We start from the raw sequence: 13,222 nt of genomic DNA, 5'->3' as shown, positions 1-13,222 counted from the left end.
TATAACCGTACCTAACTTCCACTAACGTCACCTTGTCACCCTCGTACCATCACCAGAGACGCACGTACGCATCTACACACAAACTGCGAATGCGCGGTGCAAAAGGATAAGTAAAACGCTGAGCGGTCACGCGGGTCCTTTCCCTGCCTCACAATAGACGAAAAACAAGCACTTACACAAGTCTAGCGGGAGGAAAACCGCCGAATTACCAACGCAGACAAAACCACGACCACACCCGTAGCCACCAAAACGGAACTGACACGGTACGAACCGGGCCACTTTACTTTACCCGGACCGCGATCCGCCCCCGTGCGCCTCGTTTTTTCTGCGGAAGGCAGCTTCTTTTGCACGGAGCGGGCCTCCGTACCCGGTGAAAGTTCCTTTGTTCCACCGAAGGAAAGCACAAGAGTACAGTGCCGCCCCTCCTTTGTATCGAGGACCAGGCAGCGACGCCCATCAAGAGAGATGCCCATCAGAGCAAAAGGTGTCGGAAGATCCTCCTGCAAGCTGTCTACCAGAACTTTATCGTTCTTGTACTCCAATTTGTGCACGCGACCGCCTCCTCTCAACCCCACAAGCACTTTGCGGGATGACAAAGCACACAACAACAACTGCGCCGACGTCCCTCCCACCGCCCCATTTGTTGATAACATAGGAAAGAGTTTCTTAAACACTTCTAATTTCTTTACGGTGCTTCGAGTAACGTAAAACGCTTGAACCGTCCCGTCCTCATACAGCGCAAAACAGAAGTACCCTGCGCTCGCAACAGTAAGCACACGATGATCCCTTTGAGGGAGCTTAACCGCTGCAAGCATCTTCTTAGTGTCGAAACTCCAGTATTTGATCGTCTGAAACTCGGAATACAACAAGGCCACTCGCCCAATTTGCATAAAGCATCCCACTGCACTGTCCTTGAAGGACACTGAGAGATTTTTTTTCCACACGAACAAGCTGCACCCCGCGGGTCCACAAGCCATCAGCTGCCGGCTCTCGATCCACATGAGTTGTGTCACCTTCAAGCACGATGCCTCTGCTAACATATCCCCTACCTCGCTCCCATTAAACTGGTATATCCGAATAACACATTGATCCGGACCCGACTGCGACCTGAGGCCGATCGCTATGACATGATCTTCTTCACAACAAGCGAAGGCAAGCACCTCACCACCGTACACAATGTATGACTTTTGATCTGAGCCCTTCTCGAGTAAATGTAGTTCTCTCCCCCTGCCCGCTGTGAATATAAAGGACCCGTTTGACAGTGCGGTCATCCTACGTGAGGAATAAGGAAAGAGAGAAGGGTCAAATGAGGAAGGGCGTTAATAAAAGATGTCCAACGAATAGGACGCTAAGGTAAAGCCGGTATCACGTTTTGCTAAAACACTATCAACAACTAAAAATGATCTAAGACCAAAATAAAGTAAGAAAAAGACAAAACCAAGAAACAACTCCCTTAACTCTAAAGGACTCTATGAATACCTGATGCAGAAGGAAGAAAAAGAGAGCAATAGGGTAATAAGGCATGGGAAACAACATCAGAGTTCGACAAAGCACCGCATATTTCGTAGGTGTGCTGTGAAGAAAACACGCAGAGGAATAGGGAAGAGGGAAATCCTGCCCGGGGGCGGCACGCCTTACGAGCACACATATGGTTCTAACACAACTTTACATGTTACATTACCCATCTTCACTGAATGCAACGAAGTTTTCGCAAACGGAAGCCGCGGTATGCTGCCTGAATTATAGTGGCGCTCCTATCGAACGCTGTCGCTATGGTTTCCTCAAAGTGGAGTTTGTGCCCTTCAAACGTAAGCCGTTTTTCCACGGAAGCAAAGACATCAGCCGATAGTAAGATTCTGGAGAAAAAACTATCTTCTATGTGCTTCCTCGCCATCGTCTCCTCTTCCTCAAGACTAACCAACCACGATGGCAAAACCGCCGCCGGTTTTGAGTCACCATCTTCGAAAACGTCAGGCACGCGCCGCCACATCCAACCAGGTTTCCACTGACAAAGTTTCAAAAAGAAACTTTCCAAAAATTGAAGGGCCACGTACTGACGGTGCACTGACTCCAGGCGGCCGACGTACGACAACGATGAAACGAGAAAAGCGCTAACGATAACACGTCGCCCCTCCTCCTCCCTCCGTACAAAACGCTCAATTGCAGCCAGTCGTGTGTGCTCTGCGAAGTGCTTCCATGCAAAGCGGTCCGCATCCTCCTCAATGAATTCGCGCTCTATAGTTTCGTCTTTTATTGCGTACATGATGGCCCTGTCGAATACCTTGTTAAGAGAGGCGTTGAACTCCCGTATCCATAATGCGCAGCCCATAAGATACTCCCGGACAATCGCCGTCCGCCCCGATCCCTCTTCCGGGAACTCACTCTCGAAAGGGATACCCCACAGTGTCAGCAGCGCAGGAGCCAACGTGGGTGGGGGCCGCGTAAGTTTCTTCATTTTCGCCTTGTTAGCGGCCTCGAAAAAGTCATCGTCCGGGTCCTTCATAGCCGGTAGTACAAACATCGCTTCCGAGACACTAGTCCTTCACGTAAGTGCAAATATGACGCTCTAAGTCTCGAGCTAAAACTTGAAGCAATACGGAAGAAGGTATTCTACGGCAACAGAGCAAGGCAAAGTTTCAAAGTGCAGAACAGCCCTTAGGGAATGAATAAAAAACTGAATTACCCGCTCTTCCGCAACAGATGTCCCCGACTTCTGCCTCATTTCTCTTCTGACTGCATCCGAACAAGAATATTGTAGAAGTATCTAAAAGTAGCTTACACCATCAGATGATAACCCGGGGGGCAGATGCTTCTGAAATCGGTCACTTCTTCTTAGCGCATGGTTAATGCCGCGTCAGTCCTACGCACCACATATAGCGTCCACGAGGTTGGATTCCCAGCCCCCTACCTTTCATACTTATATTCTTCTCCGGCATCCCTGCTTTCCGTCTTCCATTTCTCACCACTTCTGTTGGCAGCCTCACCTGCAAAAGCGCCACTCCTCCTCATCCACAGCAGGTACTTATAATGAGAGGGCTCCACGTAGGTAGAAAAATAAACAATGGAAACGAAAAGAAAGCACGACACAAGAAAAAACCAAAAGCAAGGGAGATACAGTTCCTGGTGTCGCACGCTTTCCCACAGACCAGAAACAAGAACTGACCGGGCGGATGGACAGAACGGAGTATTTGTATATACTAATACTATTGTTATTAATCATTAAGCGATGAAACCTTTCTTTTCCTCTTTTCCTCTGACTCGCTATCACATCAGCCAGCACCCAACAGCGCAAATGTGGTGCCGGTCCCTACTTAATAAGCAGTACATCAGCGTCTGTCGCGTCTGCCGTTAGATTTCACCTTACCCGTGAAGAGATGCTTCGGCCGAAGGTTCGGTATGGCATGATCACCCTCTCCCTTCTTAGCTTGAAGGTTGCGCGGGCGAGCGACCACCTTACTCAGCTTCACAGCACGCAGCTTCTCATTGACGTCTCTGTACCCTTCGCCGCGGTTTACGCTAAGTGAGCGATCGCGAGTCGCAGAGTGAGAACTAATGCCACGCGTCGTTTTGGTAGACATGTGCGAAGATGAACGGTCCCGCATAACTGCCTCCTGTGCAGCGGACAAGGACCGACCTCTCTTCGCGGACGAATTCGTGGTTTCAGATGAACAACCAGGGGTTGCTGAGCGATCGACCTGGCTTCCCGTTCGCTTGTTAAACTTCTCAATTGCAACTGATTGCCGCCTAGTGCGACGTAGTGAAGGGTTCTTCATAGCCCTCTCCATCTTAATCACCTTGATTTTGTCCCTGATAAAACGAACAGCCTCGACAGTAGAGTCGTGTAACTCATATTGTGGACGTTTCTTAGATGCCTCCAACTCCAATTCCTGCAGACGTGCGTCCTCCTCTGCTTCCAATTCCATCAACCGCTCATGGATGTCAGGGTCTACGTTATCGTAGATATTGTGCCCGTCCATGATATCAGGGATGATATCGTCCACCCATTCGGGGTTCTCTAGATCCCATGTCTTCCGCTCATTTGGTTGGTACTGTCCAGGTCCCCCATTTTCCCACTCATAATCCCGTTCCGTTTTGCGGCGCTCGCGCACTGGCTCACCGGATGCAAGTCGCTGGCGAATCTCTTCCACTGAAGGGGGAACATACGCAGGTCTTTCCACGTTATCGCGTTTCTGCGGCACCGCACAGTAGAGACGATTTTGTATAGCCTGAAACCGACCGCTCCCCTCCTTTTGTTCCGAACGATGTGCAAGCAGCGTTTCACACGCCAAAGTCTTGAGGTCGCCTACGCCGGCGTCAGTGAGCGTGCTGGTCGTAATCCATTTGGCGCCACACTCTTCAATGGCTGTCATAACGAGAGATTGCTCTTCTGCCGTAATGTCGTCGAAAGTACACAGATCACTCTTGTTGAATACGACAATCACCGGTTTGCCAGTGAAGAGGGGGCCAATAGACTTGAAAAGGGAAACCTGCTGGGCTATTGAATGCCCGCATTGAGTGCTAAGGTCCATGAAGAAGAGAATGCACGCACGAAGATGGGCAAGTGCAGTGATCGCTTGCATCTCAATAACGTTGCGCTCCTCAAGGGAATGGTCCAGAATACCCGGAGTGTCAATTACCTGCCAACTGGCATACTTGAAGTCCGTGTGCCCGACGAAGAGAGACTTTGTTGTGAAGGCATAGGGTTGTACTTCTACATCTGCGCGGGTGACCTTGTTCATGAAACTTGACTTACCGACGTTAGGGAACCCCGTGATAAGCAGTGTTCGGGCGTTGGGGTCAATAGAGGGCAGTCGAGACATGTGTTGCCTCACTTTCTCCAGGTATACCAGAGCGCTCGTGAGCTTTTTGCAAGCGGTTGCCATGCGGCCAAGGGCTGCGCGCTTCAACTGCTTACAGCGGTAGAGAGAGTCACCGTATTTCAAAAGCCGCACGTAATCACGGCCCACATTATCCACCATGTGTCGCACCGCGCCGACCTGACCCAGCGCCACCTTATAGTGGTCGCGGTCGTACAATACATGCATCAAATCGCCGTAGAACGGGTGGATGTCATCCATTCGCGGAAACTCGGTTAGGATGTGGGTGAGCTTTTCGTTGATGGTTTTCTGCGTGAACTTCACCTTCCGCATGTAGAACTGACGAATGCGGGAAATATGATACCCCTTGTGGACCACGGTTGGTGTCTTTCTCTGCGTTTTGGAAAGAACAATGTCGATGAAGTCCTTGTATGAGGGGACAACAGTCACCGTTTTGAAATTGTAGATTGTCGACATCTTTCCAGAAACGGATATGAACGAGATGTTAAACTTCTTTGCTTACTTCCTCGCCAGAATGCCTCTGCAGTGAACGGCTGGGTTACAGTTTGCTTGGTTCACCTGCTGAATACCTCTTCCACTCCACTACTTCACAGCTTCACCTTTTCGCGCGCACCTTTCCTTACCTCTTTTTCCTTCGCGTTTACTCTCCTCACGCACCCAACTGCTTCTGATGTACCGCCTGTTGCGTTCCTCTAAGACGTAAAAAAACAAAGTTAGGGTTGAAATAAAAAGCACTTGCCGTAACATGTATGTCTGTACCAGGAGAGCAAAAGAGTTTCGTCAGCTCCGCTCGCACATTTCCTTCCCCCCCCCCTTGCTGCGCATGGAAAGAACAATCGCGGACAGGGGGAAAAGAGAGGGGAGGGATTGGGGCAAAACGGATACAACGTGTGCGCTGGGGCAAACCATCTGATTTCCATCAACAAAGAGGGCAAATGTGAGTAACGAAAAAAAAACAGAAAAGGGTTCATTAAGGTCAACTTTCATGCAACCTCAACGAAAATAATGAGGGGAAACCATATCCTGACCACGCTCCACCCCAGGATGCTACACTAACCCTCACCCGACTCACAAATTCCTCCTCATTCCAGGCGCATACAAAGACCCGGTAGCGGTCCCTGTACATATCGGAAAGACACACGACCACAGACGGAAGCCATCAGCAGACCATTACTTCGTCTCTAACGGCAGCCGTCGATTCAGCTTTATTATGGTAATTATTATCGCTAGATCTTGCATTTTGTTCATTATTTATGTTGTTGCCGAGGGCATCAATCGCCGCGTTTGCCGGAGATGTCGGTTCCTACCGGCCCCTGCAGCATCAACGTCGTTACGACAGTGCACTTATTCAGCCACAACAACGATAACAATACCCCGACTCAAGGATCGAACATGGCATTGCAACCGCTGTTGCAGCTTCAACGTGTATAACCACCCAAAACCAATTTTCGTGGACTTGCGCCGCGGGAAACTGAACGGCACAAATGAAATGAAACAAACACCAACACAAAACTTAAATGTGCTCATTTATAAAAATGCAAAAAAAAAAACAACCGCCCGGTAACCCGGCACCCGGTGCAATTCAATTTTTCTATGCGCACAAGACAGACTGCAGTGGCAAAGTACGAGCGAAAACAGAAGCAAAGGAAATGAGTTCTGCCAGCTTCCCGGTAAGGCCCAGCAAGGGGACTTTCAACTGCACGTACCGCAATTCGTTTACCTCATGAACTGCTGCATAAGGTGGATGAGAGCCGAGCACGTACGCAGCTGATACCTAAACACATGCTCTGAAAGGACAATCCGCTTCTTACCAGCTTCAATGTCTCCTTATTCTTCCTCGATTCCATCGCAACCACTCACAAACCGACGACGTAACCCTCTTCTGCCGCCCACAGTGCGAAAAAGGATCGCCTAAAGTAGAATCAAATGGTTACCCTGGGCTGCCCCACCTCCGTTTCTGTGTATCCGCCCACACCATCCAACATCATAATATCATGATGAAACTTCTTTAACGATTCACGGTGAGATGTCGTTATTAACGTCATACCCTCATCCAAAAGTAATTTGTACAACGTTGGCTCAATGTTTTGGGACACCGCGCTCGTGCACTCGTCTAAAAACACAAAGGTTGGCCGATGGTAAAGTGCGCGAACAAACGCCACGCGCTGCCGCTCACCTCCAGACAGCACCTCTGACCATTCTTTCCATGCATCCAACCCTCCCACGCGCGTCAGCAGTCCTCTCAACCCAACGCGGGTGGCAAACTCTACAAGTTTGGCGTCTTCGATATCACCTGCCCGCTTGTCTGCCTCGGAGGTTGGGTAAGTGAATTGAGTCCGTAGGGTCCCCGGGGGGAGGTAAACCCGCTGCGTCAGTACAACCATCTGGGATGGGGGAGGACGTTTCAGGGAGCCCTCACGCAGGGACCACACGCCAGTGATAACGCGGATGAGGGCCGTCTTTCCAGCTCCGTTACAACCCATTATGAGGACGTGCCGGCCCGCCTTGAATGTTGCGTTGTAATTGGCAAGAATCATCTTGTCAGATGGGGAGAGAATGTACGCGTTCTTAAACACAATCTTATCGTCACTGGACTCTTCCACCAAACTTAGCGTCGTCTCCCGTTCGTTTCGCTCGAGGGAACGAAGAGAATCCTGTAGCTCCCCAACACGATGGGCGCCGCCACACACAGCGCTTACCTTTAGGTGGATTGAAAAAAGCCTTGCGATGGATTTGGCCAACGAAGTACACAGCTTCGCGTTCCGTGCATACAGTTGCGCCATACCAGCGGCATCCATGCTATCTGCACGACGGGCAACAGCGAATCCACAAACTGCTAAACCGACGCACGTCGATCCATACTCAACAAACATCGAGCTGACTAAGGTGCTCCACCACTTAAGGCGCTTAATGTTACTTTCCAATCGCAGGTACGATCGAAGGAGACGATCAGCAGTCGCACGCTCAACATCTGCACCGCGGTAAAACGCCACCTCTTCCGCGTGGTGAAGGAGCTGGGTGTGCATCGTGCGAAGGTTGCCCTCCTTTGCGTGACTGGCTGCCATCATAGTTGCAAAGTTTGGAAGAATTAGTCGAAATAGCACGGCAACGAATGCGTAGTATGAAAATATGAGCAGGGATTCGTTGTGACCACCGTGCTCGGCCAGCGCAGAAGAAAATGTAACGATATCCATCGACGGTTTTAGTATAGAAGGTATCAAAACCGCAAGTTCTCTGCTGAAGCACTGGACATCATTCGTCACACGATGGCCCGGGTTGTCCACGGTGCCTGTAGTTGCAAGGTCGTAAACCCGGCGCCCCTGGAAGTACTCTTTATGAAGAGCATGCTGAAGCCGCTCCCGAAACCGCCACTCTATTGAGGAAATTGTGTAGCCGATGCCCACATTCACTACGGTTGCGGGTAAGGCATATAAAGCGATATCACCGATGCCAAGTAACAATTCCCTAAAGTTCTTCTGAACGAGTGCCTTAACGTTATTCCCGGCTACCCGGGACAACATCAGCGTCAACCTGGTGCGAAGGGCGAGCAGCAACGTCAAAGCAACCATAGTACCAGATTCAGGGGAGAGAACACTGGGAAAACAAATACGGAGAAGCCCCACAACCCGCCAGAAGAGGGTGCTGTCGAAGCGTACAGTGGGTCGTCTATGTCGACCGGACGCCTTACCTGCGTGTCGTCGCGGCGATGATGGGTTTGCTCGGCGAGCAAGCACACACTTGTGTACGCCCTGAAACAGTAGTGCTATTACCACCAAAAGAGCATACTTCGCATGTGAGAACGGGGAGGCGACTAGTAATTGCTTCAGCCCGTCAAGTACAGAACTCATCAAAAGGGGTTTTACCGGCTCCTTTTAATTTTCCTTCTATTTTTCTGTGTTCCCCTTACACCTACGAAATGTATAGACTTCGAGCTCAGTACCCTGGGAGACAAAAAGGTTATGGCAAGACTCTCTGCGTGCGCTCCACGCTGTAGGCACTAGAGTACGGGCTGGGTGGGCGCAGAGTGCGTACGTCCCTCTGTTTCCACGCCCTTCAGCTTATCCCGGTTTTTCTGCTGCTCAATGTCTTAAAAGAAAAAAATGCAGGGACGAAAAAGGCTTATGACAACGAAGAGCTTAAATGCAACAATAAGAGCGGTGTAGGCAAACACCTCCTTATTCATCCACCTGCCCTCCTCAGCAGCAGTTATAGTTTCAAGGAAAGGAAGAAATAAAACTACTTGAGTAAAAACAGTAGCAAGAGTGACGTTCAAAAAACTTTAAAGGCCGTCGCTTCCATCTCTTCTCGGCTCCATTTCAGCGAAAAGATTCTGGCCTTCATCCACAAGCGGCTTCACACCCTTTCTTACATTCACCAGATACTTCTTTTTTTTTTTGCTCTGTCACCACCCTTGTGGCTTCTGTCCCCCATACAAAAACACAAATACAAAAAATGAAGAAGCATACTCCAACACTTCAAAATATCAAAAACTGTCGTGTTGATTAACGTTGGGGGCGGGAAAAGCAAAGATTTACCGCAGCATACGTCACGGGAAAAAGAAGACAACTCAACCATCATCTCATCACCAAAAATGTTTCAATTCTTTGTACATTCTTAACCTCCAACAATGTACCCCTTAAGCTATACAAACAACGAAGGGTGATGGGATCAATGTATTCTTTTGTACAGTACCGCATTCCTCTTTCGTCCATTCGATTATTCATTTGTTTTTCCCACTACACTTAAATATTTTTTTTCGATTGATTTTCTGTTTTTTTTCACTCTCTGCCTCGAAGAAGTTACAGAATACAGTACACATATGGAGGCGAACCGCGTGCCTGATTCGACGCGGTAGCAGCAGCCATGGACCGCACGTGCGATCCTCCACAATTCAATTCCCACTGAAAGGAGGAAAGGGAGAATATTCTCGTCAGAAAGCTCGTAAATAAATTAGATGAGAGCAAACTCCCCTTCTCCCTTGCCCCCCCAACCCCCATCATTTTTCACAATAAACGAAAACAGTAAAAAAAAAAAAGAAAAATTGCCGCACAGAAATGCACATCAAAGGCGGGGGGAAGATTGCAAGAAAGAGAGAGGTGGACGCAGGAAAGTGCAATGCTATAAGGAGGGAGAAATAGAAGAAAGAATATGAACACCGAAGCAAACGTTACGCTATATACATATTATAGATGAAGAAGACTGGCGTCTACCATTCCCCGCCCTTCCCTTTATAACAGTATGAACATTTTATTGCTCGTTCATTCACAAAAGTCATTCATAACCATTGGCTTTGTTCACAATTCCCCGTCCCAACTATCTTTGTGGTCTCTTACACTCCTGCAGAACCAAAAAAAAAGCGTCTCCAACGCGATACATCCACCACATGATGTGCCTTTTCAATTTTAAAAGGGAACCGCACAGCAAGTGGGGGGAAAAGATTAAATAAGTGCAAGCGTACACAAACCAGATACAACAACACAAAATGACGTAAACTGAACGAAAGACAAGGGAGCCAAAAACAGGTGCTAAAGACTAAATTAAAAAAAGGAAGCGAATACATCTCCTAGCACCCGCATCTGTCGGTCCCACGTTTGCCTATCTTAGGCAAGCGCGGAAGGGCTTTGTGGAACTTAGACTCACTATCATCTTCGCCAGTGGCCGCTGTGTTCCGCTTTTGCTTACTTAATAATTCATTGACCTCATCAGCGATCCACGGGTGCTTCATCGCCCGCCGAGGAGTGGCACGCGAGTCCGGAACCCACTCAAGGAACAGCTTAACGAAACTGACAAATGGATCTCCCTCCGGCAGTCCAAGGAACGCCGCAATATTCTTGGTTCCCGGAAAGCGTATCTTAAGTTTGCTGTTGGGAACTAATTTGGGTGAATAATTTGCGCTTGCTTCAAAAAACTCATGTTTGCGCGGGGAACGAAGTATAAAATCACGCGGCGGGGTCCCTAAAAACTCCATTATGCACGCCATCTGTTCCTGCTCGCTTTCACCTGGGAAAATGGGGTAGCCGGAGGCGAGCTCGCAAAGAACACATCCATAACTCCAAAGATCTATGCACCTGGAGTAGGGACACCCTAGAAGTACCTCGGGTGCACGGTAGAAGCGCGATTGGATGTAGGTGAACAAACGGGCGTTTTCAAAGCAAGAGGAGCCCAAGTCAATCACTTTCACTGCCGTGTCATTGGGTGACCTGAGGAGTATGTTTTCCGGCTTCAGATCACAATGAATAATGTTCTCTCGCCACATGTAGGAAAGAGACACGAGAACACCAGCCCCAATCTTGCGAACGACGTCTAACGGCAATGGCTTGAACCTGCGTTGCTTTAAGTAAGTGTACAAGTTACATCCTAACAGCTCGTATGTAATGCAGACATGGGAACGAAAGGTGAAATTATCAATCATTTGGACTATTCCGTAGATCCCTGAGGGGTCACCTTTCTTCAAATGACTCAAAATCTGCACCTCAATCTTTGCTTGTGCGGTGAAGCGTTTCCTGTTGCGGATAATCTTTAGCGCTACAGTACAGTTCTTGCAGTGATCAACTGCCTTAACCACCTGTCCGAAGGAACCACTCCCCAGTGTGCTTAAAACCTCGTAGCGGTATGCGATGTGGTCACGTAGTCTGATGAGGTAGTCCCCTCTTTCATCATCATACCCCTTGTTATGGCCTCCTTCCACCGGTGCCTGAACCTTGCGGTCACAATTTTGGCCAACGTAATATACTTCCGAGTAGCCCTTTATCTCGTCCATCTCGTACGGAGTAAGATGAGCGGAATGAAAGTCATTAGCGGGGACTGCACCTTCGTGCAACACATTTAGCCGCATCCCCTTGCCCCCTTGCGGTTTCGTACAGAGCGCAGGAACCTGCGTGCTCCTGCGGAAGTCATGGTTTTCACCCGCCAACCTGCGAGAGACATCCATCCCTCGTCACTTACTACTAATACTACTAAAGTAAGAGAGCCTCAAGAAGAAACAAAAAAAAGTGCGCGCAACATGTGCGGAAATGATCAAATAGTAAAAAAAAACTGTAGAAAAACTAGAAAGATCCTATGTACAAAGACGCAAGGCTACACCACCCAATACACATGGTCATCCAGAGCAATACAGAGACACTTTCATACCCCGTATGCGCACACAGCCTGCATAAATGAACCACTAAAGAAAATGGGAAGCGGGAGCGGAGGTGTGGGTCCCCCTCCAGAAGCTAAAACTTGCAAGCTTCCAAAGAGTGCACTATTGCTCCCATACGGGTGTACCAGTCCATCCACTCATTCGGTTCCTCCGTAGGGTTGGGCTCGTGGAGGACAAACAAACGTTCAGAGTAGTCCTCGAAGCCTACAGGGAAGAATACATGCTCCGATGCGAGGCCACCGCATGGAAGCCGAAGCGATGGGTTGGATTCAATCAAGGCCGGGATGTGAACTGTAGGAAGAGAGGAATACTCAACCGTGTACCCCAGCATATACCACAAAACCTCCGTGGAGGTCACTATTGTCCAGCAGGTGTGGCATTCGCTGCATAGAGCAACATGGCCATACTCTGTCATCACGCGCAAGTTGTTACACCGAATGCGGCGGATATTGGAATTTTCGGGGGTTGTGCGAAGCGCGCGCACCAGCTGCAGCACATTCAACGCCAAGGGCCCACGAAAGGGAGGTGAAACATCCTTCAGCACTGATGGTGCGGCCGAAATATCGTATAGTTTGGACTTCAGAAGCAACCCTTCATGCTCCGCCTCGCGACGTTGGATCTCCGCAAACCACTTGGCCGCCTCTCTTTCATCAAGCATTTGCTGAACGGCATTTTTTTCACTTTTCCTTTCCATCATTAAAGCTGCCCGGGCCCGCTTCTCCTCGGCAGCACAAACATCACGACTCTCTACCTCCATCCGCACCAGGTCCACGACGTTACTTGCCAGGCGTTTCTGCCACGCTTCCGTTTGCGCCAGTCTCAACACATGTTCATCATACAAGTCCTCGACCCAAGCAAGTGGTGGGCATTCCTCATAATTCAAGTTTTCTTCTGAAAGTATTAGTCCGCTTGCGGAAGTGTCAAACAGAGAACCTACAACGGCGCAAAAGTCTTCAAAGAGTTGCTCAATTGCTACGCACATCCGTTCATTGTATATTTGCTTGTCGGGGTCCTTTTCCCGACCCTTGTGCAGAATCTTCACCACACGAGGACGGCAATTCGTTATTAAGGTTTGAACCGACACTGCCTGCGAGTGCAGAGCAACTACATCTCCTCTGTCATCATCCTTGAAGGCGTCAATGAGCACGGCGGTCTCCTGCTTCAGTTGATCCACAAGGGCGCAAAGTTTCTTGTACTCAGTCATTCCAGGGAAGAGCCACACCCCTCTGCAACCGAGTGAAAA

General features: G+C 49.2%; 6 protein-coding genes across 6 annotated transcripts; all 6 read right to left on the bottom strand.

Moving 5' to 3' along the window:
• Window positions 1-182: 182 nt before the first annotated feature.
• Window positions 183-1,271, bottom strand: TEOVI_000383500 (uncharacterized protein; the record flags this gene model as incomplete). The annotated part of the gene is made up of 1 exon (XM_067226675.1): window positions 183-1,271. The coding sequence occupies one exon, from the start codon at window positions 1,269-1,271 to the stop codon at window positions 183-185; it is 1,089 nt and encodes a 362-aa protein (XP_067082776.1).
• Window positions 1,272-1,687: 416 nt separating this feature from the next.
• Window positions 1,688-2,521, bottom strand: TEOVI_000383400 (IQ calmodulin-binding motif containing protein, putative; the record flags this gene model as incomplete). Its single annotated transcript, XM_067226674.1, has 1 exon — window positions 1,688-2,521. One exon carries the CDS (start codon window positions 2,519-2,521, stop codon window positions 1,688-1,690), a length of 834 nt encoding a protein of 277 aa, XP_067082775.1.
• An 805-nt stretch (window positions 2,522-3,326) lies between these two features.
• Window positions 3,327-5,294, bottom strand: TEOVI_000383300 (nucleolar GTP-binding protein 1; the record flags this gene model as incomplete). The annotated part of the gene is made up of 1 exon (XM_067226673.1): window positions 3,327-5,294. The coding sequence occupies one exon, from the start codon at window positions 5,292-5,294 to the stop codon at window positions 3,327-3,329; it is 1,968 nt and encodes a 655-aa protein (XP_067082774.1).
• Window positions 5,295-6,760: 1,466 nt separating this feature from the next.
• Window positions 6,761-8,686, bottom strand: TEOVI_000383200 (glycosomal transporter (GAT2); the record flags this gene model as incomplete). Its single annotated transcript, XM_067226672.1, has 1 exon — window positions 6,761-8,686. The coding sequence occupies one exon, from the start codon at window positions 8,684-8,686 to the stop codon at window positions 6,761-6,763; it is 1,926 nt and encodes a 641-aa protein (XP_067082773.1).
• A 1,715-nt stretch (window positions 8,687-10,401) lies between these two features.
• TEOVI_000383100 (dual-specificity protein kinase, putative) lies at window positions 10,402-11,769 on the bottom strand (the record flags this gene model as incomplete). The annotated part of the gene is made up of 1 exon (XM_067226671.1): window positions 10,402-11,769. The coding sequence occupies one exon, from the start codon at window positions 11,767-11,769 to the stop codon at window positions 10,402-10,404; it is 1,368 nt and encodes a 455-aa protein (XP_067082772.1).
• A 283-nt stretch (window positions 11,770-12,052) lies between these two features.
• TEOVI_000383000 (uncharacterized protein) lies at window positions 12,053-13,183 on the bottom strand (the record flags this gene model as incomplete). The annotated part of the gene is made up of 1 exon (XM_067226670.1): window positions 12,053-13,183. The coding sequence occupies one exon, from the start codon at window positions 13,181-13,183 to the stop codon at window positions 12,053-12,055; it is 1,131 nt and encodes a 376-aa protein (XP_067082771.1).
• Window positions 13,184-13,222: the final 39 nt, after the last annotated feature.

Source organism: Trypanosoma equiperdum (assembly GCF_001457755.1).
Source record: "Trypanosoma equiperdum strain OVI genome assembly, contig: ctg_822, whole genome shotgun sequence".
NCBI lineage: Eukaryota > Euglenozoa > Kinetoplastea > Trypanosomatida > Trypanosomatidae > Trypanosoma > Trypanosoma equiperdum.
The sequence above is the reverse complement of the archived record's forward strand: the minus strand, read 5'-3'. Positions and strand labels throughout refer to the sequence as shown.